Source organism: Sinohyriopsis cumingii, chromosome 12 (assembly GCF_028554795.1).
Source record: "Sinohyriopsis cumingii isolate HCF-2022 chromosome 12, ASM2855479v2, whole genome shotgun sequence".
NCBI lineage: Eukaryota > Metazoa > Mollusca > Bivalvia > Unionida > Unionidae > Sinohyriopsis > Sinohyriopsis cumingii.
The window spans coordinates 9090843-9116264 of NC_142972.1; the positions used below are offsets into that span (position 1 = coordinate 9090843).

Consider the following 25422-nt stretch of genomic DNA (forward strand, 5'->3'; position numbering starts at 1 on the left):
TCAATTTGGCACACTTTGATGTTTGGCAGTATAATAAAGGAAGTGTGGCATAAGGCATCAGAAGAGCTGCCACACCCCTTGCCTTGCTACCAGCACCAGGTTTCAGACTGAATCAGTGTCAGCCACAAAGGAGAGATGATCATCAGCAAAAGGATAAGGGGCCATCCATTTAGTACAGTCGCAAAAACCTGGCAAAGTTTGACCCCTCCCCCCGTACTTACACATACTTTTTTACACACACCCCACATGTGTATGTATGCTTGATGCACAGCCACACCCCCAAATTCTATTGAATGGCCTATGTTTAATTCATACAGAAACCATAAAGAATTAATAATATCAATGTGCTTAATAAAACAGATAGTCCACTGATGTTGAATGTCTGGCTGCATCATTAAGAAATAAGCTGCATAACTTTAAACAGTTTGTCCAGTGTCCACTAAAATTCAAACACCGACTGAACCCAGTCAAACAGGTTACATATTAGAAAAATTATTATCGAGGTCCTCCCCCTGTTTCCTATGCATACGTACATTATCAGTAGACCCCCCCCCCCATATGCAATCATATGCATTTGGGTTACCCCCCATCATGCGTATGTACTAAATGGACGGCCCCTAATAGGAAGAATGCTGCACAAAGGCAACAATTTCTTCCTTATTCCAAATTTAGGCAGCAACAGGCCCCTCAGTTTTGGAAGCAGTTTATATAAAGCGAAAAAATAGCCATCATTGGCTTACCACCCTGTTTGCTCATAGTCAGTCTGCAGGTAGGTGCCACTCCTTCATTTACAGGGTGCATGGATCAATCCGTTGCCCCCGCAAAATGGATGGTCTAGGTGGAATTGATTCCAAGAAACCATGTACTAATTTTGTGCTCTACAATTTGGCTTTATCATCAGCCCATGAGCATTTAACAAAATCCCCAGTTGTGTTGTTACTCTCTTCCAGTCAACCTTGTCAACAGTAACTGCAGAAAATCTCAATGACATCCTCCAAAAACACAAAGTACACTTGTCTTTGCTGACATGCTCAAATGACCCTCTATCCCTTTCAAGTTGATTAGGATTTTGGGTCAGTTGAAACCAGTCATACTTCAGTTCAACACAGCATTTAGTCCACCTGTGTATGGATTTTTTTTAGCAACCTAAACCGGGGCCCCGAGTGGCCGAGTGGTCTAAAGCGCTCTTCGTTATGGATCACTGCGATCTCACCTCTGTCTGCAGCAGTTTGAGTCTCGGGTTTGGTCAATGTGGGTATGTGAGAAGGCTTGCCAGTAGCTTCTCATGGGTCGGTGGTTCTTTCCAGGGTTTTCCCAGGTTCTTCCTCCACCATTAATACTGGCCGCCATGTATAGTCTATCGTGTGCTGAAAAATGGCGTTAAACCCCACCACAACAACAACAACAGCAACCTAAACCTTGTGTGCCTCCAAGTACACAACATGGATTATTGAGCTCACCGTCTTTTCTGACAGTTTCTGCAACTCCTCAGTCTCTTGGTTGCAGTTGTGGATTTGAATCCCCTTAGTAGACTGTTCATACACTTTTTTGCAGATGACCTGCTGGCACAGTGACAACACTTTTCTGGTCAACTTAATCCACAAATTATGATATCATGTTTTGTTTCTGGAAGGATCGATTCTACTGAAAGGTAGCCCAATTATCATTGCCAAATTTGGCGGAGATGATTGTTCTCTTCAGATCATGGTGGCGGTGTGGGTGCAAAATAACCAGACCTGTGCAGTCTGGTATTTGACTTTGTAAACAGGGTGCACAAATGAATATTTTGTGTCTGACAGGCTCATTGTTATGACAAATTCATTGTAGAGAAGGAGTCAGACCTTTCACACAAAATGGCCTTTCCTCCTTCCATCAGCTCTTACAGTATCTTAAGGTGAAAGAACAAGATTCAGGACTGTATTAACTCAAAAGTGATCTTACAAAAATAGCATTTAACTTACAACAAGAACAACAACAATGGTGTCTGTATGGTCTTTCCAGCTTTGCTATAAAACAGACTTTCGAGTGTTCCAGGCAAAATTGAACTTGAAAAGAAGTATGATAGTTACCATGTCTTTGCTTGACTTGGTTTCACTGACATTCTTCAGTCCTACAGAGCAAGTCCATAACAAACATGGCTGGGAATCTACATGCCATATAACAAAGGTTGCTAATGGGGCAGCTCACAACACATTGAGAAATGGTCTGACTGGGTTTGGTGAGACACAGTGATTTCCTTCACTCATCTTCACTCAAGCCCGGCCTTATTACACCTTCTGTTGTGATCATGACCTTTTGGTCCTCCCCTGGTGTTCAGAAACTGGCTTTCTGGTCTTCCCTGGTGTTCAGAAACTGACATTTTGGTCCTTCCCTGGAGTTCATAAACTGTATGGAGGACATGAAGAAGCAGGTTGCACAAGAGTTGCTTCTGTTGCTCACCTTGCCTTCATCATCTGCTTTTATATCCATGTCATTGTCAGCCTCAAGATAACTCTCATTATTAGTACAAACACCAATCAGCAGCAGCCATTGTGCACACAACAGCATTGTAGATGGTAGTGCATAAATATAGTCAACAAGAACAATAACAATCATGTATATTTGGTTCTAAATAAAAATGGTGTTAATCAGATGTCCAGTATGGCAGCCATCTTGAAAATTATTTTATTGATGGCATCATTTCAAACTGCTGGTACAGAATGTACTCCCATATCTACCACATAGACATGCCAACTTTGGACAGAGATAAAGTACATGTGAACATGTCTGTCCTGCTTTTCTATAAACAGACTGTCGAGTGTTCTTGACAAAATTGATGTTGAAAAGAAGTATGATAGTTACCTTGTCTTTGCTTGACTTGGTTTCACTGACATTCTTCAGTCCTACAGAACAAGTCCATAACAAACACGGCTGGGAATCTACATGCCATATAACAAAGGTTGCTAATGGGGCAGCTCACGACACATTGACAAATGGTCTGACTGGGTTTGGTGAGACACAGTGATTTCCTTCACTCATCTTCACTCAAGCCCTATTACACCTTCTGTTGTGATCATGACCTTTTGGTCCTCCCCTGGTATTCAGACTCTGACCATTTGGTCCTCCCCTGGTATTCAGACTCTGACCTTTTGGTCCTCCCCTGGTATTCAGACTCTGACCTTTTGGTCCTCCCCTGGTATTCAGACTCTGACCTTTTGGTCCTCCCCTAGTGTTCAGAGACTGTATGGAGGACACGAAGAAGCAGGCTGCACAAGAGTTGCTTCTGTTGCTCACCTTGCCTTCATCACCTGCTTGTCAGCTTTGATCATTAGTACAAACTCCAGTCAGCAGCAGCCATTTTGCACACAACAGCATTGGTAAAAATCTTCACACTCCAGAAATACCATCTAATAAAGGGGAGATGAAGCCATTTTCTCTTCTCCCAAGTCACCTAATAAACAACAATGACCCTCTTTTCTTGCTATCCATCAGTAAAAGCCTTTTTTCCTTCAAGCTTAGATTTACCTTTTTGCAGAAAAGGAATGGTTAATGTAAATTGTTTTTGAGGGGCTTCAGAAGTCATTCACCCAGCCCCTTCCTCTCAACTATAATGGAAGTCCCAGTTGACTATAATCTGTTTTGCAGGAGATATATTTTTTCAACATGCAGCCAGGAGAGCTTCACAAAAGAAACTCTTATGGCTTTAATTCAAGAGTTTTCTTGGTGCCAGAAGTGAATTGAAAATTGGTACTGGACCCATAAGCCTCAGCAATGGATGTTTTGTTTTTTAAGATTGGAAAGAATATGGGAATAAAACATCCACCCTCAATGGTTCTGATTCCTAGAGTGATTGGGAAATATGGGATATTTCACACATTATTTGCCAATAAGCCATTCGATTGTAAAGGCAGCATCCACTTTGTTTTCTCAGATGACCTTGACCTAGCTGCATATTTGATACTGTTTGTTCAATGCCAAGTAGAGTCCTACATTTAGTTAACATTGGGTGCTTACTCCCAGTAATAATGTTGTTGCAGCAAATCCGTTAATATGATTCACAGACAGTATGATCAAAGTGTCACTTACAGTGCCCTAGTACAGTTAATAAATAATTACCCATAGATGACGGTAAAGATGGAGTCATATGATGTTTACAACAAGCAGATAATTGATAGAGAATTTCAAAACTAGTTGATAGCTTGGACAATGAGGATGAATTCTTGGGTTTTGTATCAGAGGACAGTAGAGAGCAAGAATTATATGAATGACAAATGTGTGGACTTTTATTTACAGGATGTATGGAATTAAAATATTACAGGATGTATGGAATTAAAATATTATAGGATGTATGGAATTAAAATATTATAGGATATTGTGAATCAGGTTATTCTGAGGTGGGTTTTTTTCCTGGTATGGTATGTGTTATATAATTTAAGGAGTTAAGATATAAATGATATAAAGCATTATGGATTTCTATTGGTTTTATTACATGAAGATGGACCAGATGAAAGTTGTCGATTTATTTGTGGTGTATTCTGCTCAGTAATATAATTGTATAATTTTTGCAAGGGTTTTATCCTTTTCCTATTTTTTTATCCATCAATCCATCCATCCAGCAGAGACTCTTGTCAAAGAGAAATTACCTTTCTTATGCCCTCAAACTGGTGTACGTTCACTTATAGCCAAGCCCACTTGTAATTGAGTATACACAGTAACCAATCACATTACAATTAAGCCCTCCCACACATCCATGAAAATATGTGCATCTATCTTTGTTGATGTATTGCTGAAGTTGAAACTAAAGAACATCTAGTAATTTATGGGTAGCCACCTAGTGATGACCAGGTTAGGTAATACAGTAGTATCTTGGAAGAGTTAATTCCCATAGATACTGTTATTGCACAAGGATATAATTTGAAAGGTCACATTTTTAATCTTTCCATGAGTGCTGGATTTGGGAGGTAGCGAATGTAAATTCTTGAAATCGATGTTATTTAGAACAAATTTCAGAGAAACATAATTAATGATGAAAATTCATTTGTTATAAATTTGAGAAATGGTGCAAAAATTTACAAAAGCTTTTAGCAATACACATACCAAAGGTTTAAATACCTAATGTAGAATGTGATTTGTGTTTAGCAATACACATACCAAAGGTTTAAATACCTAGTGTAGAATGTGATTTGTGTTTAGCAATACACATACCAAAGGTTTAAATACCTAATGTAGAATGTGATTTGTGCTAAATCATGAAAGTTGATACTCGTGGAAATAAATGAATTCACATTATTCTGTGACTGTGTTTGCCATTTAGCAAGTATGATATAGTTTGAATTTTACTTGTAACCTATATAATCAACTAATTTGTAAACGTTCCTTTGCAGGGCCAGTTTATTGAAAAGAATAACGATGCCCTGCATGCCTCCTTGATGTTCCTCATACAGGACAGCCAGAACACATTGCTGAAGCAAATATTTGAGGGCAGCCAGGTCACCACCGGCAAACTCAACTTCATCAGCCTTGGCAGCAAGTTCCGAGCGCAGCTTGTTGTACTGATGGAAAAACTGAAGTCTACTGTAAGTCAGTTTGAAATTTGAATATACTTGCTTCCTACAGCTCACATACTCACATGGGGTCATTTTATGACAGACATGCTGATAACATACTTTGATTTCAAGAGCATGTCAGGAGATCCCATTTAGGGCTCAAGGGGTGAGATTAAATAAGGCTGCTAAGTTGCAGCCAAATAACTTCCTTATGTACTGTCTCTGCTTGAATTATGAATGTTTTCTCCATGAATGATTTCATTCAAACTTCAGCAGGAAGCAACTCACTTTGCAAAATTCAGTTCTGTTTCATCTATATTTTCTTTTTGTCTTTGGACACTGTTTACAGACACTAACATATTTTAGGCAAATTAATTTTGTCATTCCTTGTTAGTTTTGGACATTTTTTAAAGAATTACATTTATGCACTGATGTCTTTGAGACAGGTGTAATTTTACAGTGATAAGAGAAACATATACTGCTCTTGGAAAGTCATGGAATGACACCTTTCGTCAGAAATAGCCATGACATGTGTCATTTCGTTCTAAATTAGGACACTGCATCTCATTATTCTGGATCCATCTTATACTGAATCCTAATCAGACAGGTCATTGGCTAGAGCTGGAACTTTTTCAGTATGTGGGAATGTATTGGCATTGGCATTTTATACTGAATACTAATCAGACAGGTCATTGGCTAGAGCTGGAACTTTTTCAGTATGTGCGAATGTATTGGCATTGGTCAATCTGGCTTTACATGACAAGTTTTCAAATAATTGTTTCAAAGATAATACCATTTTAGAAAACGAGAAATTCTCAACAAAGACATATATTTTTTATTTTGATTATTTTTGTCACAAAGTAAAGTGAATTACGGTAGTAAATATACTTTAAAAAAATTGGTATAACTCACTTTCAGTGCAGAGTCATATCAACAGCTTATTCAAATGGTTCTAACAGCTACCTCGCTTGATGCTCAGCATTGGGACTGGTTGGCCTGGTGTCAGGCTGATATGACTGGGTGGGACATGATGCTAAATGTCGGCAGCTTTATGCCCTATTGCTAGACATCACTATAAGCTGCCACAGTGCAGACATGGTAGTGATATGACTGAACTTGTTTTGTTAAAGCTATGTTAAAAATCCGAGTCACACACACACAGAGAAACATACACACTTTCAATGCACTTTTTTCAATTTAAAATTTACCTCTAATATATAAGTATATGAAATGTGAGAGCTTTTATGCTGTTTATGATGGTGAAATAAATTATTAAAAACCATGAAGAATGTCAGAAGTTATTTATTTTAAAAAAATATTTGCTCATATGCGAATTGAAGAACAAGCAGAAGATAGACCATTACTGGTAAGTTGACAGTCATCAAAATTGGCATCACTGCCATGACTTGCCTCTACCATTTTGATCTCTATACATTAAAACTTGTTTTAGAAAAAACAAAATTCAACTAGCCAGTTATCTTCAGCTTATTTCAACAAAATTAAAATCATGATTCCTAAAATGGTAATTTCTCCCACAAGATTATATATATATTTTCATAGAAATTGGCATCTTGCTGCCTAAAATGGCAATGTGCCATCAATAAACAGCAAGTCTCTTGCTACAATGAACAGTGTGCTGTCAATAGAACAGCGTGCCTCTTGCTACATTGTACAGTGTGCTGTCAATAGAACAGCGTGTCTCTTGCTACATTGTTCAGTGTGCTGTCAATAGAACAGCGTGCCTCTTGCTACATTGTACAGTGTGCTGTCAATAGAACAGCGTGTCTCTTGCTACTTGTTTGTATGGCTTAAAGTTACTTTATCTGCATGTTTTAACAATTGTCGTTGTGTTGTGTTGAATTGTCATTGTGTTGAATTGTCATTGTGTTGAGTTTATAAAAGAAGAAATATTCCTGATATTTCTGTCAGTAAAAGGCCTAGTGGTTAGAGCATCTGCCTCGGAAGCAGGTGGTCATGGGTTGGATTGCTGGTCGAGTCATACCAAAGACTTACAAAAATGGTAATAACAGCTGCCTCGCTAGGCGCTCAGCATTAAGAGGTTAGTGTTACGACTGGCTGGCCTGGTGTCAGGATAATGTGACTGGGTGAGACATCATGCTACATGTCTACGGCATGTTGCCCCAGTGCTAGACATCACTGAAATCTGTCACACTGCAGACAATGTAGCGATATGACTGAATTTATTTTAAAGCTATGTTAAAAATCAAAATCACTCTGTCAGTAAGCACCATTATGTGGCTGCATGTAAGGGGTAAGGCACAAATTGCCAATGTACTTTTGTTCCATCACAGAGTAGGTTATAAAAGTAATAGTCAATAATACATACCTTGACTAAAGAAAAGACTAATGTATTTATACCCATTTTTCATTTAAGTTAGTTAAAATGCACTAAAATGAAGTTAATTGTAATTATCATTGGGTTGACAAAGATGCCATGGATAAGGGAAATTATGATCATAACGATGTCCTAAACCCATTTTTTTCTTTAACAGTTAATATTGTGTGGTAACTGTAACAATATTTATGCAAACACTTCACATTTTATAACACGTTTAAAATGTAAATGTCTGTAATGAGTATGTGCCATTTTATCCAAGTTCTGGCTAAATTATATTTGCTGAAACATATTTTTCATTGATATTAGAAGAGTGGCTAAGCTATACAGGTACTTTTGAACACAATCTGTCCATAAAAAGCAGCTGGCCACTGGTCAAGGGGGTCTTTGTATTCATATTTAAAAAGCTTTCAAATTCAGTATTTAGTGGTAGTTGTTTGTTCTAAAGTATCAAATGACAAACAACAAATGCTTGCGTGTCAGGTGGTGAGTCCCAGGTTTATGTGCTATAGATAGATTCCACCCAATGATGGGCTTCATAATGACTGTCATTGCTATATAGAATATTTGTGAGATTGAGATAAATTGAATCCTCAACAATGAATCCAATAGTTTGGATTCTGTTTCAGCCTGCAAGGATAGTGGCAGTTAGTTACTTTTTGTGGGAAATTCGGTGTCCACTTAATTCTGATTGGCAGTATAGGATTCATCTAATATCCTAATATATGCTGTGACATCATAGAAATTCCAGAAAACCAATTTTACAAGAGGGGATATTCCATTGAGTGGAGCTGTGAAATGACCATGCAAATGGTGGTTGTTTACCAGGGACGTCTGGAATCTCCTGTATGGAGATATGGCAGGTGTGTACAAATGCTTTTGTATGGAGATATTGCAGGGACCTCTTGTATTGAGATATGGAAGGAGCATCCAGTACTCTTCTATGGAGATATGTCAGGGGCATCCAGTACTCTTCTATGGAGATATTGCAGGGGCATCCAATACTCATGTATGGAGATATGGCAGGGGAATCCAATACTCTTGTATGGAAATAAGGCAGGGGCATCTAATATTCTTGTATGGAGATATGGCAAGGACATACAGTGCTTTTGTAAGAGATATGGCAAGGGCAATTAAATGACTTTTTGTATGAAGAACAGTGGCATCAAAATGATCTTGTAAGTGATATTTCAAGGGTATCCAAATGATTCTGTAAGAGATATGGCAAGGGCATTCAGATGATCATGTATGGAGAAATGGCAAGGGCATCCAAATGCTCTTGTATGGAGATATGGCAAAGGTACCCAAATGATCTTGAAAGTGATATTTCAGGGGCATCAAGTACTCTTGTATATATATGGCAAGGGCATCCAAATGATCTTGTATGGTAGTATGGCAGGGGCATCCAAAAGCTCTTATATATAGATAAGGCAGTGGTACCCAAATACTCTTGTATGGAGATATGGCAAGGGCATCTAAATGCACTTACAATGAAATGAAGAGACATCAAAACATACCTGCATGGAAATTAAGTTGAGTCTACCAGTGGGCTTGTATTTTCAAAAGGGTTCAATATCAATTTGTTCAATGGTTAATTAGGTGTAATAATCATCAGTATTCCTGTGAGACATACAATTTTGTTGGTGATCTAAATTGTCCTTGTTCACTTTATTTACAGGGCACCAACTTTGTGCGATGTATGAAGCCCAATAGCAAGATGGTTGCCCACCTGTTTGAAGGAGCCTCCATCCTGAGTCAACTGGAATGTGCAGGTCAGGGATTGAGACGTTTCTCATTTCTACCTTTAACTTTGCTAAGTGTAGCACATTTATGTTGCTGATTGGGGACAGTTGTATATCATTTGATACCCATGTATAAACAGTATAAATCCTGTCAACTAGGCTGTAAGTAGGTGAACAATGGTAGCAGAGGTGAAGAGAAAAGATGTAGATAATTAGTAGGAAAACTAATGTTTGTTGTCATTGTTTTGTACTAAAATGTCAGAGGAATTCAGGGTCCAGGAATTGGGGAAATGTATACACCATTTATTCTCATTGGCCCTTAATTGTTATGAGATGTATATGCTCCTATTAAGATGTTGTGTGTAAGTTTGTTACTTTTAATGAATGTGTTATATTTGGGGGATAGGATGCCAAGGTTCTAAAAATACTGTAACTAAATTTTTAGATAAGCATGGTTATGGGTTTGTATCTGTGATACACAAATAATATTTTGTGAGTGTGTCACTTTAAACATCAATGTGTTGTCCCTTACATATGATTATTCAGATGTCATTACCTTTCCTTGCAGGAATGAATGCTGTGCTGGACCTGATGCAGCAGGGTTTCCCCTCTAGAACTGCATTTTCTGAGCTGTACAGCATGTACAAGAATTACCTTCCTCCTGAACTCTCCCGTCTAGACCCTCGCCTCTTCTGTAAGGTAAGTAATTTTACTCATATCAGAGAGTGCTTTTCACCTGCCTCAAAATTTTTTTGCATAGCTGTAATTTGTCATGCACATTTCATTTGATGCCAGTCATTTAACTTAACACTTTACCTCATGCAAGTGCCTTTGGATGCCTCTACCTGATTCACATGGGTGGCGGGGGCCTTTTGACACCTCTACACCATTCTCATGGAAGCACCTTTCAATGCCTGCTGTAAACATCAGCCATTTTTAGCAGGTTTTTGTAGTGCCATCTTCAGGGAAAACCCCCTATTTGATACTACATTCATTGGTGTGAATGACCATTATATCAGATCATGTGGTCGCTGTTTAAGATCTGGTTGAAATCTGATTTTTAAAGTAACCGGGTCGTATTCTCCACTCTCCAAAATGGAGGCCATGGATTTTGTTCAGTACTTACCTGAGTTTTCACAATTAGAATCACAGCTATGAAAGTTTCAATAACAACACCCTTTACCTCATAGAGTGTATGGCTTTTTAGCCCTTCAATATATATGAAGCAAAGTTACCCAGTGCAGTGCACTATAAATAGAACACCTGTTATCTGTTTGACTCTATACACATAGACCTGCCTGTTAACTGTTAAGCAGTGTAGTGTATATTACGTTTTAACAGCAATTGTAACCATTTTACATTTTTGGTACACATATATTATGTATGGAAAGATTTAAGAGTAAAATCCGATCGTTAAAACTGTATAATTATTTTTCATGGAAGAATTTTTTATGTGCTTTAAAATCTTGAGAGAACTCATTCACCATCAAGTCAGTGAAGTCGCATGACCAACTGTAGCTGCCATTTCTCATTTTGTCTGCATCTACATCAATATCAGAGTCTTTACTTAACCCTTTACCTCACGCAAGCTCCTTCTGATGCCTCTACTACATTCGCATATAAGCGCCTTTGGTGAAATTGTACAAAACTAGTATTTATTATCACATATGTGAAATTGTACAAAAGTAGCATTTATGGTCAGATTGGTGATACTGTACAAAACTAGGATTTATGGTCAGATGTGTGAAACTGTACAAAACTAGTACTTATGGTCAGGTATGTGAAATTGTACAAAACTAGTATTTATGGTCAGATTGGTGATATTGTACAAAACTAGTATTTATGGTCAGATTGGTGATAATGTACAAAACTAGTATTTATGGTCAGATTGGTGATATTGTACAAAACTAGTATTTATAATCGGATTGGTGATAATGTACAAAACTGGTATTTATGGTCAGATATGTGAAACTACAAAACTAGTATTTATAATCAGATTGGTGATATTGTACAAAATTTGTATTTATGGTTAGATATGTGATATTGTACAAAAGTAGTATTTATGGTCAGATTGGTGATATAAAAAAAGTAGTATTTATGGTCAGATTGGTGATATAAAAAAAGTAGTATTTATGGTCAGATATGTGATATTGTACAAAACTAGTATTTATCGTCAGATTGGTGATATTATACAAAACTAGTATTTATGTCAGGTATGTGAAATTGTACAAAACTAGTATTTACGGTTAGATTGGTGATATTTGACAAAAATAGTATTTATTGTCAGGTATGTGAAATTGTATGAAACTAATATTTATGGTCAGATTTGTGATATTTTACAAAGCTAGTACTTATGGTCAGGTATGTGAAATTGTACAAAAGTAGTATTTATGGTCAGATTGGTGATATTGTACAAAACTGGTATTTATGGTCAGATATGTGAAATTGTACAACACTAGTGTTTGTGGTCAGATATGTGATATTGTACAAAATATTTAATAAGCACAAGTGCAACTTGCAAAGAAGTCAATGAAATAGATGTTTTAATGGTTGCCATAGAAACCAAATGGAGAGAAAAAGTCAGAAAATATTTGTTGAAGAAAAATGAAATGTATATTCAAGTATAAATATTTGTAAGCTGGATGATAAAAAAGAATGTTTACTTTCTATGATGCCCATAAATTTCAGCATGTTATTTAATTGCTGCTTAATTTCCTAATTGTTCAATTAACCAAAGAGTGTCTGCACATGAATACAACTCTCTGGTTATTTACAGTTAAATAACCAATACTACTCATACAGAAAATATTTATGAAATTACTTTGGTTGCCATGTTGAGCAAAAGTTTTGACGAAGAATGAAAGGGTTATAAAGGATATGAAATGTATTACAAATAAATATGTTGGCAATTTTTTTTATCGGAATGAAAACAGCATTCATTTTTCAAAGAACAAAATGTTATCAAATAAGTCAGCTTGACCAGGTACTAATTATTATATATGCTGAACAATTATATAATGTTTTTGTGTGAAGAGAATACTGTTTCTTCAGTTAAGTCAAAGTAAGTGGTGTAACAAAACTAATTTAATATTTTCATTTCAAATTTATCAAAAGAAATATGTCCTTTGGATTATTAGTTCTGATGCTCATAAACCATACGAGTTTATGGGATGGCTGGTTGTCCTTCGTCTGTCAGCCATTGTCATCCATTGTTTGTCATCCATCCATTAACACAAGTTTGTTACTGCCACCCATCCTAAACTGCTTTGAGGATTGTGATGAAACTTTACACACACACATTCATCCAAAGGTCTTGTTGGCCCAAAATAAAAACTACTGATCAGAGATCCAATAGGGCTGCTACAGCTGCCATCTTGAAAACTTGTTATGGATGGCATTGGCATTGGCTTTTTATTGAAAGACTTTTAATGCTGTCTAGTTGGTCCTAAATGAAAATTTGCCGATCTGACCTCAAATATGACCTTCACAACATTCATCTTGAAATTAGTATCATCATTAATGCTCTAGAATAGAAAGTCATATAGACAAGGGGTTTTTACCAGTAGATTAGAAAGTCATATAGACAAGGGGTTTTTACCAGTAGATTAGAAAGTCATATAGACAAGGGGTTTTTACCAGAAGATTTCAAAGTCATATAGACAAGGGGTTTTTACCAGAAGATTTCAGTGTCATACAGACAAGGGTTTTTTACCAGAAGATTAGAAAGTCATATAGACAAGGGGTTTTTACCAGAAGATTTCAAAGTCATATAGACAAGGCGTTTTTACCAGAAGATTTCAAAGTCATACAGACAAGGGTTTTTTACCAGAAGATTAGAAAGTCATATGGACAAGGGGTTTTTACCAGAAGATTTCAAAGTCATATAGACAAGGGGTTTTTACCAGATTTCAATGTCATATAGACAAGGGGTTTTTACCAGAAGATTTCAAAGTCATATAGACAAGGGTTTTTTACCAGAAGATTAGAAAGTCATATAGACAAGGGTTTTTTACCAGAAGATTTCAAAGTCGTATAGACATGGGTTTTTTACCAGAAGATTAGAAAGTCATATAGACAAGGGGTTTTTACCAGAAGATTTCAAAGTCATATAGACATGGGTTTTTTACCAGAAGATTAGAAAGTCATATAGACATGGGTTTTTACCAGAAGATTAGAAAGTCATATAGACAATGGGTTTTTACCAGAAGATTAGAAAGTCATATAGACATGGGTTTTTACCAGAAGATTTCAAAGTCATATAGACAAGGGTTTTTTACCTGAAGATTAGAAAGTCATATAGACATGGGTTTTGTACCAGAAGATTAGAAAGTCATATAGACAAGGGGTTTTTACCAGAAGATTTCAAAGTCATATAGACAAGGGGTTTTTACCAGAAGATTAGAAAGTCATATAGACATGGGTTTTTTACCAGAAGATTAGAAAGTCATATAGACATGGAGCTTTTACCAGAAGATTAGAAAGTCATATAGACAAGGGGTTTTTACCAGAAGATTAGAAAGTCATATAGACATGGGTTTTTTACCAGAAGATTAGAAAGTCATATAGACATGGAGCTTTTACCAGAAGATTAGAAAGTCATATAGACAAGGGGTTTTTACCAGAAGATTAGAAAGTCATATAGACATGGGTTTTTTACCAGAAGATTAGAAAGTCATATAGACAAGGGGGTTTTACCAGAAGATTTCATATGATGTCTGAATGGTCCTTAAGGACAATGGTGCTGCATGGACATTCATTATATCTGCCATGGTGGTCATTTTGAGAATCTTATTGCTATATCATCTAAATGAATGGTCATACCCTAACCCAATATGGGGTTTTCACTATGTCTTGCTGGTTCTAAATCAAAATGGTGTCTGGTTCTTGTTGTGGGGTTTAACATCATTTTTCAGCACATGATAGGCTATGCATGGCGGCCAGTATTAATGGTGGATGAAGAACCTGGGAAAACCCCGGGAAGAACCACTGACCCACGAGAAGCTACTGGCAAGCTTTCTCACATACCCACATTGGCCGAATCCTAGACTCGAACCCATACAGACAGAGGTGAGTTGGCAGTGATCCGTAATGGAGAGCGCTATAGACCACTTGGCGCATGTCTATATAACATCAAATATGGGCACGGTTCTTCCTCCACCATTAATACTGGCCGCCATGTATAGCCTATCGTGCTAAAAAATGGCGTTAAACCCCACAACAACAACAACATCAAATATGGGCACAGTAGGAGTCATCTTATAAATTTTTCTCTTGCTACAGCTCCTGAACAAAAATTCATATCACCGTGGGGGTTTTACCAGAAGACTTCAAATTCATATCACCATGGGGTTATTACCAGAAGACTTCAAAGTCATATCACCATGGGGCTTTTACCAGAAGACTTCTTATGGTGTCTAGTTGGTGCTAAATAAAATATTGTCCAAATCTAATAAAAATATCTCTCTTTTTCTCCAAGTCTTTTTTTTTAAGGGCAACAAGGGATTACACATTTCTGAACCATGAAAGCACAGTGTATCTTCCAGAAAAGGAAAGGCTCAATACATCGTACTCAATGTTAAATAAACCTATTGACAAACTTAAGCTGCCCTCTTGTCAAGCTTTAATTCTTTCATTTCTTTACTTGAGGAGATAGCTACATCATCAAAAAAACACCCATAATTCAACCCTCGAAAAGCACATAGTATACACTAAAGAAAGTCAGTTAATTCTCAGATTTGGTGAAATTTAGACCATTGTTATTGAGACCTCCACATTCTAAACAAAACCCTATTTGGTGTCATTCTAGCCAAGACTATCCCATTCTAGCCAAGACTATCCCATTCTAGCCAAGACTATCCTATTGCCACATATTGTGATGAGCAATTAAGGCTGTAATTGAGACTGTATATTGTCTCCATCTTGTTTACATTGCTGTGATTGTCTCTCTTTCCAGTCACTATTCAAAGCTCTAGGATTGAATGACAATGACTTCAAGTTTGGTCTGACCAAGGTGTTTTTCCGGCCAGGAAAGTTTGCAGAATTTGACCAGATCATGAAGAGTGACCCTGACAACCTTGCTGCCCTAGTGGCCAAGGTCAAACGCTGGCTGTTGTGTTCACGCTGGAAGAAGGCTCAGTGGTGTTCCCTGTCTGTCATTAAGTGTATGTTAACACATTTGCTACTTTTGACCTTGAGACAGCTTTTCTTTTTAATTTTACTACTACAGGACTTGAAATGTTTCTTCATTGTCACCTAATTTACCCCATATTGAGCCCTTGGAGTAAATAGTTTGTGACAGGTATGTGTTCACTTGAACATTACTGACAGATGTTTTCAGCTGAGCATTAGTATTACATTTAACATGAACACTTGGGTAGAACATCACCAATATTAGATATAGCAGGATGCCATAATATGAATGTCTTGCATACATAGTCTTGGCACCATGTGAAAAAAGTATATTGATCTCACTTGTGGCAATTGATGTGCATCATTCAGAATTCTAAGGCAGTATGCATATGCAGTTAATCCTTGTTCAGGTGTGTAATGGCTTTAAGTTAATCCTTGATCAAGTATGTAGTGGTTTTACATTATTCATTGTTCAAATATACAATGGTTTTAAGTTAATCCTTGTTCAAGTATGCAATGGTTTAAAGATAATCCTTGTTCAAGTATGCAATGGTTTAAAGTTATACATTTTTCAGATATGTAATGGTTTAAAGTTAATCCTTGTTCAAGTGTGTAATGGTTTTAAAGTTAATCCTTGTTCAAGTATGCAATGGTTTAAAGTTAATCTTTGTTCAAGTGTGTAATGGTTTTAAAATTAAACAATGTTCAAGTATGTAATGGTTTAAAGTTAATCCTTGTTCAAGTATGTAATAGTTTTAAAGTTAATCCTTGTTCAGGTATATAATGGTTTAAAGTTAATCCTTGTTCAAGTATGTAACAGTTTTAAAGTTAATCCTTGTTCAAGTATGTAATGGTTTAAAGTTATTCCTTGTTCAAGTGTGTAACGGTTTTAATGTAAATCCTTGTTCAAGTATGTAATGTTTTAAAGTTAATCTTTGTGTAAGCATGTAATGGTGATAAGTTAGTCCTTGTTCAAGTGTGTAATGGTTTTAAGAAGTTATTCTGCCTGATGATAAATAAATAGCTGCTCTTATCACCATTAATATTATAAAGTTCTGGAAACTGCTGTTATTATTGTTGTTATTATTATTATTATTAATTTTATTATTACCTTCAACAGACACAAGTATTTGCATTATCATAATTAGCATCCACAGTGTAAAGATGGTGCTGTGCAACATGTTTGTATTGTGTACAAATTAGAAGCTATTTATTGGTTCAACCTTCTGCCCAAATTGGACAATGTTAAAACTTGAAAATTACAGTAAACCCAATACATTGTTAGTAAAATTAATAATATTAACAATAAGACAACTTTTTTTGTACAATGTGTGGATTTTATTTCCAGTGAAGAACAAGATCCTGTATCGCAAAACGATGTTGGTCAACATACAGAAGACCATTCGCATGTGGAGATGTGTACACAGATTCAGGCCCAAGTAATTTTACTCCTTAATTTATAACATTTTAAATTTCGTAAAATGAGAATAATTTTCTTCCATTTTTCCTTCTCTGCAAAGTAATCTCAGCTGTAAATAGAACATTTTTGTGCAGTGATACAGATTTTTAAATTATAGTGAGGAGACAGGATTCATAGATTTTTAAAATGTGTGAGCACAGAATGCATATATATTAAAATGTAGGGAGGACACAATTCCTAGATTTTTTAAATGTAGTCAGGACACAGAATTGATAGATTTTTAAAATGTAGCAAAGACACAATTCATAGATTTTTAAACGTAGTGAGGACACAGGATTTATAGATTTTTAAAATGTAGCGAGGACACTGAATTCATAGATTTTTAAATGTAGTGAGGACACAGAATTCATAGATTTTTAAAATGTAACGAGGACACTGAATTCATAGATTTTTAAATGTAGTGAGGACACAGAATTCATAGATTTTTAAAATGTAGCGAGGACACAGAATTCATAGATTTTTCAGATGTAGTGGGGACACAGAATGCACAGATTTTTAAAATGTATTGAAGAGTCAGGATTCACAGTAGTTGTTTGTGGTAAGATTTTTCTGCAGTGTAGTGTACTTATTACATGTGTCTGATAGCCATGAAAATGTTTTGTAACTAAATTTATGTATACAAAATAATCATGTTTGACCATGTATTTGGAATGTGAGCCAAAGTCAGTTTGTATTGCAATAGCATATAGGTACAGATAAGTTCTCTGCAACATCTTAAACAGCACTGCATTGTTTCTGTGGATTGGTTTCTCATTTCCGGTCTAAAACAGCACTTCATTGTTTCTGTGGATTGGTTTCCCATTTCCCATCTAAAACAGCACTGCATTGTTTCTGTGGATTGGTTTCCCATTTCCCATCTAAAACAGCACTAAATCATGTCTGTGCATTGCTTTTCCATTAATTTTAATGATGCCTGGCTTAAAATGAATTTTGTCTCACCTGCAAAGCAAAGATGACATGTAGCAAATGTGTTTATTGTTGATGTGGCTTTAAGATATCTGTATGTCATCATCATATACAAAGAAGGTATACCTTAAAATAGTTAGGAAGCAAGACACGGGGGCCCATGGAATTAGAAAAGCTGGAGTGAGTTAACTTTATGTAACAATATTATCATTCTTTGCAGGTACCAGACGATAGCAAAGGTCAAGGCCTCCCAGGGTCAGCTGACCATGATGGCAGATATTGTCAAGCAGCTGAAGACTGACAAGGAGAAGGCCACAAAGCAGGTTGAGAGTATAGAAAAGGCCTTTGAGGATCTTATCAGTAAGATCAAGGTAAGATGCCTTAATATTTTGTGTACTTGTTACACTCCTATATTCTAGAAGTCCATGAGAATCCAATTCATTTTCCGCCCCTGCCAATGCACTTATGTGTGTATCGTTCTGTCTGTATTGTGTCAGTCTGTCCTTGTGTATCCTTCTGACTGTACTTTGTCTGTCTGTCCTTGTGTATCCTTCTGTCTGTATTTTGTCTGTCTGTCCTTGTGTATCCTTCTGACTGTATTTTGTCTGTCTGTCCTTGTGTATTCTTCTGTCTGTATTTTGTCAGTCTGTCCATGTGTATCCTTCTGTCTGTATTTTGTCAGTCTGTCCATGTGTATCCTTCTGTCTGTATTTTGTCCATCTGTCCATGTGTATCCTTCTGTCTGTATTTTGTCCCTCTGTCCATGTGTATCCTTCTGTCTGTATTTTGTCTGTCCATGTGTATCCTTATATCTGTATTTTGTCCATCTGTCCATGTGTATCCTTCAGTCTGTATTTTGTCTGTCCATGTGTATCCTTCTGTCTGTATTTTGTCTGTCCATATGTATCCTTCTGTCTGTATTTTGTCTGTCTGTCCATGTGTATCCTTCTGTCTGTATTTTGTCCATCTGTCCATGTTTATCCTTCTGTCTGTATTTTGTCCCTCTGTCCATGTGTATCCTTCTGTCTGTATTTTGTCTGTCTGTCCATGTATATCCTTCTGTCTGTATTTTGTCTGTCTGTCCATATGTATCCTTCTGTCTGTATTTTGTCCATCTGTCCATGTTTATCCTTCTGTCTGTATTTTGTCCATCTGTCCATGTGTATCCTTCTGTCTGTATTTTGTCTGTCTGTCCATGTGTATCCTTCTGTCTGTATTTTGTCCATCTGTCCATGTGTATTCTTCTGTCTGTATTTTGTCCATCTGTCCATATGTATCCTTCTGTCTGTATTTTGTCTGTCTGTCCATGTGTATCCTTCTGTCTGTATTTTATCCATCTGTCCATGTGTATCCTTCTATCTGGTTTTTGGCCTGGCACCTATTGTGACAATACTTGCAGTGTAGTTGTGTGGGATGAAGGTGTGTTGCAAACATAAATTAGGTCACTGCAGAATCCTTTCACGCTGTATTCAGGATTCATTACAAATTGTATCTATGCTTGAATTTGAATACCTTTTTACCTTGTACCACCAAACTTAAGATGTGATACATCTGTGTGTCAGTGTGTGCATGTGTGTGTATGTGCATGTTTGTGTGTGTGTGTGCATGCATGTGTTGAACACTAAATTGAAATGTGGCTATTGCGTAAGCTCCAATGTACCAATTCTTGTTCTATAGTTAGCAATAAATATAATGTTGTATGCATAATATGCATACATACATATACATGTATTATGTTTGCAATACACCATTATCTCATACATAACATACATTGATACAATACATACATACATACATTTGTGCCAGTTCATAAATCTATTATATCACACTAACACAAAGGGTATGTTTAATTCATGCTATGTACCCTGTATCTTTATGTCGGTAAACAAAATAGATGAGGTAGAAGATAGATCATCCAGCAGAGGAAGTCGATATTGTACATTACCATCTATTTTGTCCCCTGTACATCATATGATGTCATTCTTTATTTTAATGTAATCAGACGACAGAGATGAGCCGAGAGGAGATGGACAGCTGCAACGCCCAACTGGTTAACCAGATGAACCAGGCACTGACAGGTCTGCAAAAGATGCTTGAGCAACAGAAGGACAAGGAGGAACAGGAACGAGTTAGAAAAATTCAGGTAATTTTATTTCATTTGCAGTCTGATGTCATTAATCTTCAATGACATTGGTTCAGCTTTGTTTATGTGTTAACTATTCTGCTAAAAAAGTCACTCAGATTAAATGGTAGTGTACCACACTTCCACAAATGGATGATTGTCTAAAGCGCTCTCTGTCACGGATCACTGCCATCTCACCTTTGTCTGTGTGGGTTGGAGTCTTGGGCTCAGCCAGTGTGGTTATGTGAGAAAGCTTGCTGGTAGCTTCTCATTTGTCAGTGGTTCTTTCTGGGGTTTTCCCAGGTTCTTCCTCCACCAATGATACTGGCTGCCATGTATAGCCTATCTTGCACTGAAAAATGGTGTTAAACCCTATAACAACAAAAACAACAAATTGATGACTGCGAAGACTGTTCACATTTTCATCAAATTGATGATTCTGAAGACTGTTCCCACTTCCACAATTCATGACTGTGAGAACTGTTCACACCTCCACAATTTGATGATATGAGGACTGTTCACACTTCCACAAATTGATGACTGTGAAGACTGTACACACTTCCACAAATTGATGACTGTGAAGACTGTTCACACTTCCACAATTTGATGATATGAGGACTGTTCACACTTCCACAAATTGATGACTGTGAAGACTGTACACACTTACACAAATTGATGGCTGTGAAGACTGTACACACTTCCACAAATTGATGACTGTGAGACTGTACACACTTCCACAATTGATGACTGTGAGGACTGTACACACTTCCACAAATTGATGACTATGAGAACTGTTCACATTTCCACAAATTGATGATATGAGGACTGTTCAGACTTTCAGAAATTGATGAAATGAGGACTGTTCACACTTTCAGAAATTGATATGAGGACTGTTCACACTTCCACAAATTGATGACTGTGAGGACTGTACACACTTCCACAAATTGATGACTATGAGAACTGTTCACATTTTGACAAATTGATGATATGAGGACTGTTCACACTTCCACAAATTGATGATATGAGGACTGTTCAAACTTCCACAAATTGATGACTGTGAAGACTGTTCACACTTTCATTAAATTGATGATTCTGAGGACAGTTCACACTTCCACAAATTGATGATATGAGGACTATTTCACTTTTGCAAATTGATGACTGTTTGGACTGTTCATACATCCCGGTATTGATAATTGAGTACTATTATTCAAGTTGACATTGAATTTGCTGTAGGATCCACATCTTACAATTTCTTGCCTACAAATAATACAGGCACCAAACTATTGAGAAAAGCAGACCTTGATATATGCATAGTCATTGAATGTGGTGTCCAACTGTTTGTTGTTAGTTTTGTTCCAAGTTTTTTCTTTTTTACATCAGTTTATTATCATCATCATTGTCATCATCATCATCATCATCATCATCATCATCAGTGTCAGACTTAGAAGGGGGACATCAGGGATTGCGCTGGGCTTTGACAGTGTTGCAAATTGTGTTTTTCTTTTCCTTATTGGCAACAATATATACCGTCTAGTGAATTTTTGGGTAACATTTTTGGCTATTAAAAATTGTATATACAGTCTTTTGTTTGGAGTGGAGAAATTCAAAGGCACCGTGACAGGAAGCCACAAACTTGGATATAAAATTGCACTGGACTCTATTTTCACATAAACAAAGCCTTTGTTCATATTGACAAACCACCCTCATGGCTTTGTTATATCATAATCTGCTTATGTCGATGTCTGGCCTTGGTACTGTGTGCTGTAATATAACTATGCTTATGTCGATGTCTGGCTTTCGTACTGTATCCTGTAATATAACTATGCTTATGTCGCTGTCTGGCCTTGGTACTGTGTGCTGTAATACAACCATGCTTATGTCAATGTCTGGCCTTGGTACTGTGTGCTGTAATACAACCATGCTTATGTCGATGTCTGGCCTTGGTACTGTGTGCTGTAATATAACCATGCTTATGTCGATGTCTGGCCTTGGTACTGTGTGCTGTAATATAACCATGCTTATGTCGCTGTCTGGCCTTGGTACTGTGTGCTGTAATACAACCATGCTTATGTCGATGTCTGGCCTTGGTACTGTGTGCTGTAATATAACCATGCTTATGTCGCTGTCTGGCCTTGGTACTGTGTGCTGTAATACAACCATGCTTATGTCGATGTCTGGCCTTGGTACTGTGTGCTGTAATATAACCATGCTTATGTCAATGTCTGGCCTTGGTACTGTGTGCTGTAATACAACCATGCTTATGTCGATGTCTGGCCTTGGTACTGTGTGCTGTAATATAACCATGCTTATGTCGATGTCTGGCCTTGGTACTGTGTGCTGTAATATAACCATGCTTATGTCGATGTCTGGCCTTGGTACTGTGTGCTGTAATATAACCATGCTTATGTCGCTGTCTGGCCTTGGTACTGTGTGCTTTAATATAACCATGCTACTATCTACAATTTTCCACCTCTGAAGGTTGGAATGGAAATGACCACAATCGACCAGACGATGGCAGTAGTTTTTCATTTTGAAAAATGTACCAGAAAAAATAGTTTTGCTGAAACTTCAAAGAAAACTGATTATGTTTGAAACACTGATCATTCTGTATATATACTAAGCAAATGGAAAGAAAACAAATTCAGTCTCAATCAATGGTCTACAATTATTTCATGTTGCTGCTGCCTTTAGCGGCACTTTCAATAACACATGTACCTTCATCAAAGCAAGCCGAAGACCTTTGATCAAAAGAAAGTTAGCAGCAAATTTAAATAAAATCATTTTTTAATTTTTAAATGTGGTTATATTAAGCGATGAAAGTTTCCTAACAAAATGTAATGCTTACAATTGCTACCAATGTAAAACCCAAACTTAAGTTCCAATATTTTGAATCATTATATATCTGGCCATCAGATTAAATGAAGGTAGGATGTCTTGCAAGAATGTTTGTTAAACTTTTTAATTTTCATTTTCATTTCCCTATGAATAGTCTCATCTGTTTGGTAGCTTCAGCATCATGGTAGTTGTCTCTGGCTGACCAAAATCTAGGTCAATTTAAGTACTTGTACATGTCGCGTATAACAACTATCCACATGCCTCTAGGATAATGAATATCAGAGTGAATTGTTTCGTGAAATGTGTTTGTTGACAATGGGATGTAGAATAAACGAGGACTACCATTTTTTTCATATGTACGTGTTAGTTGTATTTTCTAAAGAGATTTGACTGACAAATGAATTTTCTCACATATGATCTAATACTTAAATTCATGGATTTTTCATATACATGTACAGTATTTTACACATTGTGGAGTAGAGTACACAAATGTAAGTTGTCAGTATACAAGTGTATTTCAGACTAGTTGTCTTGATTTAATAAAAAAATCTCATTTTTTGTTTCTCTCTCTGTATATCTAGCCATTGATGATAGGTCAGCTAAAAAATGTTACTTGTATGCAAAATTTCAATTATTTTCAGCCCCTCTCCACCCCACCCCACCATCTAAACATTCGCTTATGTCGACAATATTACCTTGGTCCTGAGGATGTTGAGATAAACAGATAGTACTGTATTATTAAAATGGCGCCAAAATATTGAGGTTGGCGATTTTTTGGGCAAAAACATTTTTAAAGCTAGCGTCAATCCTGGGGCATTATAATTTGTTGAATTCAATAATTAATATGACACGGGGGCCAGTTTTCATTTCATTTCAGTAATTAATATGACAGTGGCCAGTTTTCATTTCAATTCAATAATTAATATGATCAGGGCCAGTTTTCATTTCAATTCAATAATTAATATGACCGGGGCCAGTTTTCATTTCATTTCAGTAATTAATATGACATGGGCCAGTTTTAAATTAAATAATTAATACAACAGGGGCCAGTTTTCATTTGAATTTAATAATTAATACAACAGGGACCAGTTTTCATTTGAATTTAATAATTAATATGACGGGCCAGTTTTAATTTGAATTTAATAATTAATATGACAGGGGCCAGTTTTCAGGTACATTTAATGTCGCAAGGTAAAATCTTCATCTTTGTTTAGTGCTTTTTATTTTTTTCTTCTCTCTTGAGAGGCATGTAAGACATTGTTCCTCTATTTGTTATTCAGGAAGAGATGGAAAGAGAAAAAAAGAGAAAAGAAGAGGAAGAGAGGAAGAGGAAGCAGGAGGAGGAGGACCGAAGATTGTAAGTACAGCTTTGATTAATTGAATTTGATATACAAGACTTAAGATTTTTGTATGATGGAATCTGTGTAATAAAAATTGACAAGTCCTTTAAATATTTAAAGTGCAGTTGATGTTTTATAGAGTTTTGTAGAATATTATATAGATGATGTCATGTTTATATTTCCATCAAAAGCATGTTCTGTTGAAATATTTCCGTAGAGAATAGGGAGTAGGTGTGTTTGGTGGCTGTATCCATCTCTTAGCACAGTTTGGGATGAAACTTCCAGCATGTCTCAAAAACAAGTTACCTAAACTCTTCATGGATCAAAATAGAATTTTAATTTTACAAAAATGCAGTGAAACCCTGCCATAACGTGCTTCATTATAACATAATAGCATGGTAATGGCACAGCTTCTGAAATTTATCAGAAGTTTCCAAGGATGAGTGACAATCCTGTGAATGTTCTGTGATGCAGTGAACAACACCACCAGACTACATCTGGGTCAAATAAAGAGTGTACCAAGAAACTGAATTTCAAACAAAGCAGTTGTAGTCTTTGAGTCCAGGAGAGGTTCCTACAAGAAACTGAATTTCAAACAAAGCAGTAGTAGTCTTTGAGTCCAGGAGAGGTTCCTACAAGAAACTGAATTTCAGACAAAGCAATGGTAGTCTTGGAGTCCAGGAGAGGTTCCTACAAGAAACTGAATTTCAAACAAAGCAAAGGTAGTCTTTGAGTCCAGGAGAGGTTCCTCACTCCAAGGTGATTTAACAGCATATGGCCGTCCTGGCAAGATCCAGAAGAAAAAGTTAGCAGTGGGTAAGCAAAGTCAGGCTAGTAGCAAAGACAGAAGAAGCCTTAGCAAAAGGTTGTAACAGGGACTCATTTGATAATTTTGTCAAGTAATGCGGGCTGTTTTCATGATCATCAGGTGATATTGAAGATTTGTTGGGTAAGATTTGTCATGAGACAGGTCAATGGAGAAAACAC

At 36.6% G+C, this 25422-nt stretch overlaps 1 protein-coding gene across 7 annotated transcripts in view; it reads left to right on the forward strand.

Annotated features, from left to right (window-relative positions):
- Nucleotides 1–25422, forward strand: part of LOC149785983 (unconventional myosin-VI-like) — a 164058-nt gene that overhangs the window by 80253 nt on the left and 58383 nt on the right. For all 7 annotated transcript variants that reach the window (XM_089976243.1, XM_089976247.1, XM_089976244.1 and 4 more), the window contains 8 exons: nt 5364–5555; nt 9560–9653; nt 10192–10322; nt 15577–15784; nt 17101–17191; nt 18359–18509; nt 20141–20281; nt 24376–24452. In XM_089976243.1, the coding sequence (XP_089832369.1) occupies nt 5364–5555; nt 9560–9653; nt 10192–10322; nt 15577–15784; nt 17101–17191; nt 18359–18509; nt 20141–20281; nt 24376–24452 (1085 nt within the window). The remainder of the gene's footprint in view (nt 1–5363; nt 5556–9559; nt 9654–10191; nt 10323–15576; nt 15785–17100; nt 17192–18358; nt 18510–20140; nt 20282–24375; nt 24453–25422) is intronic.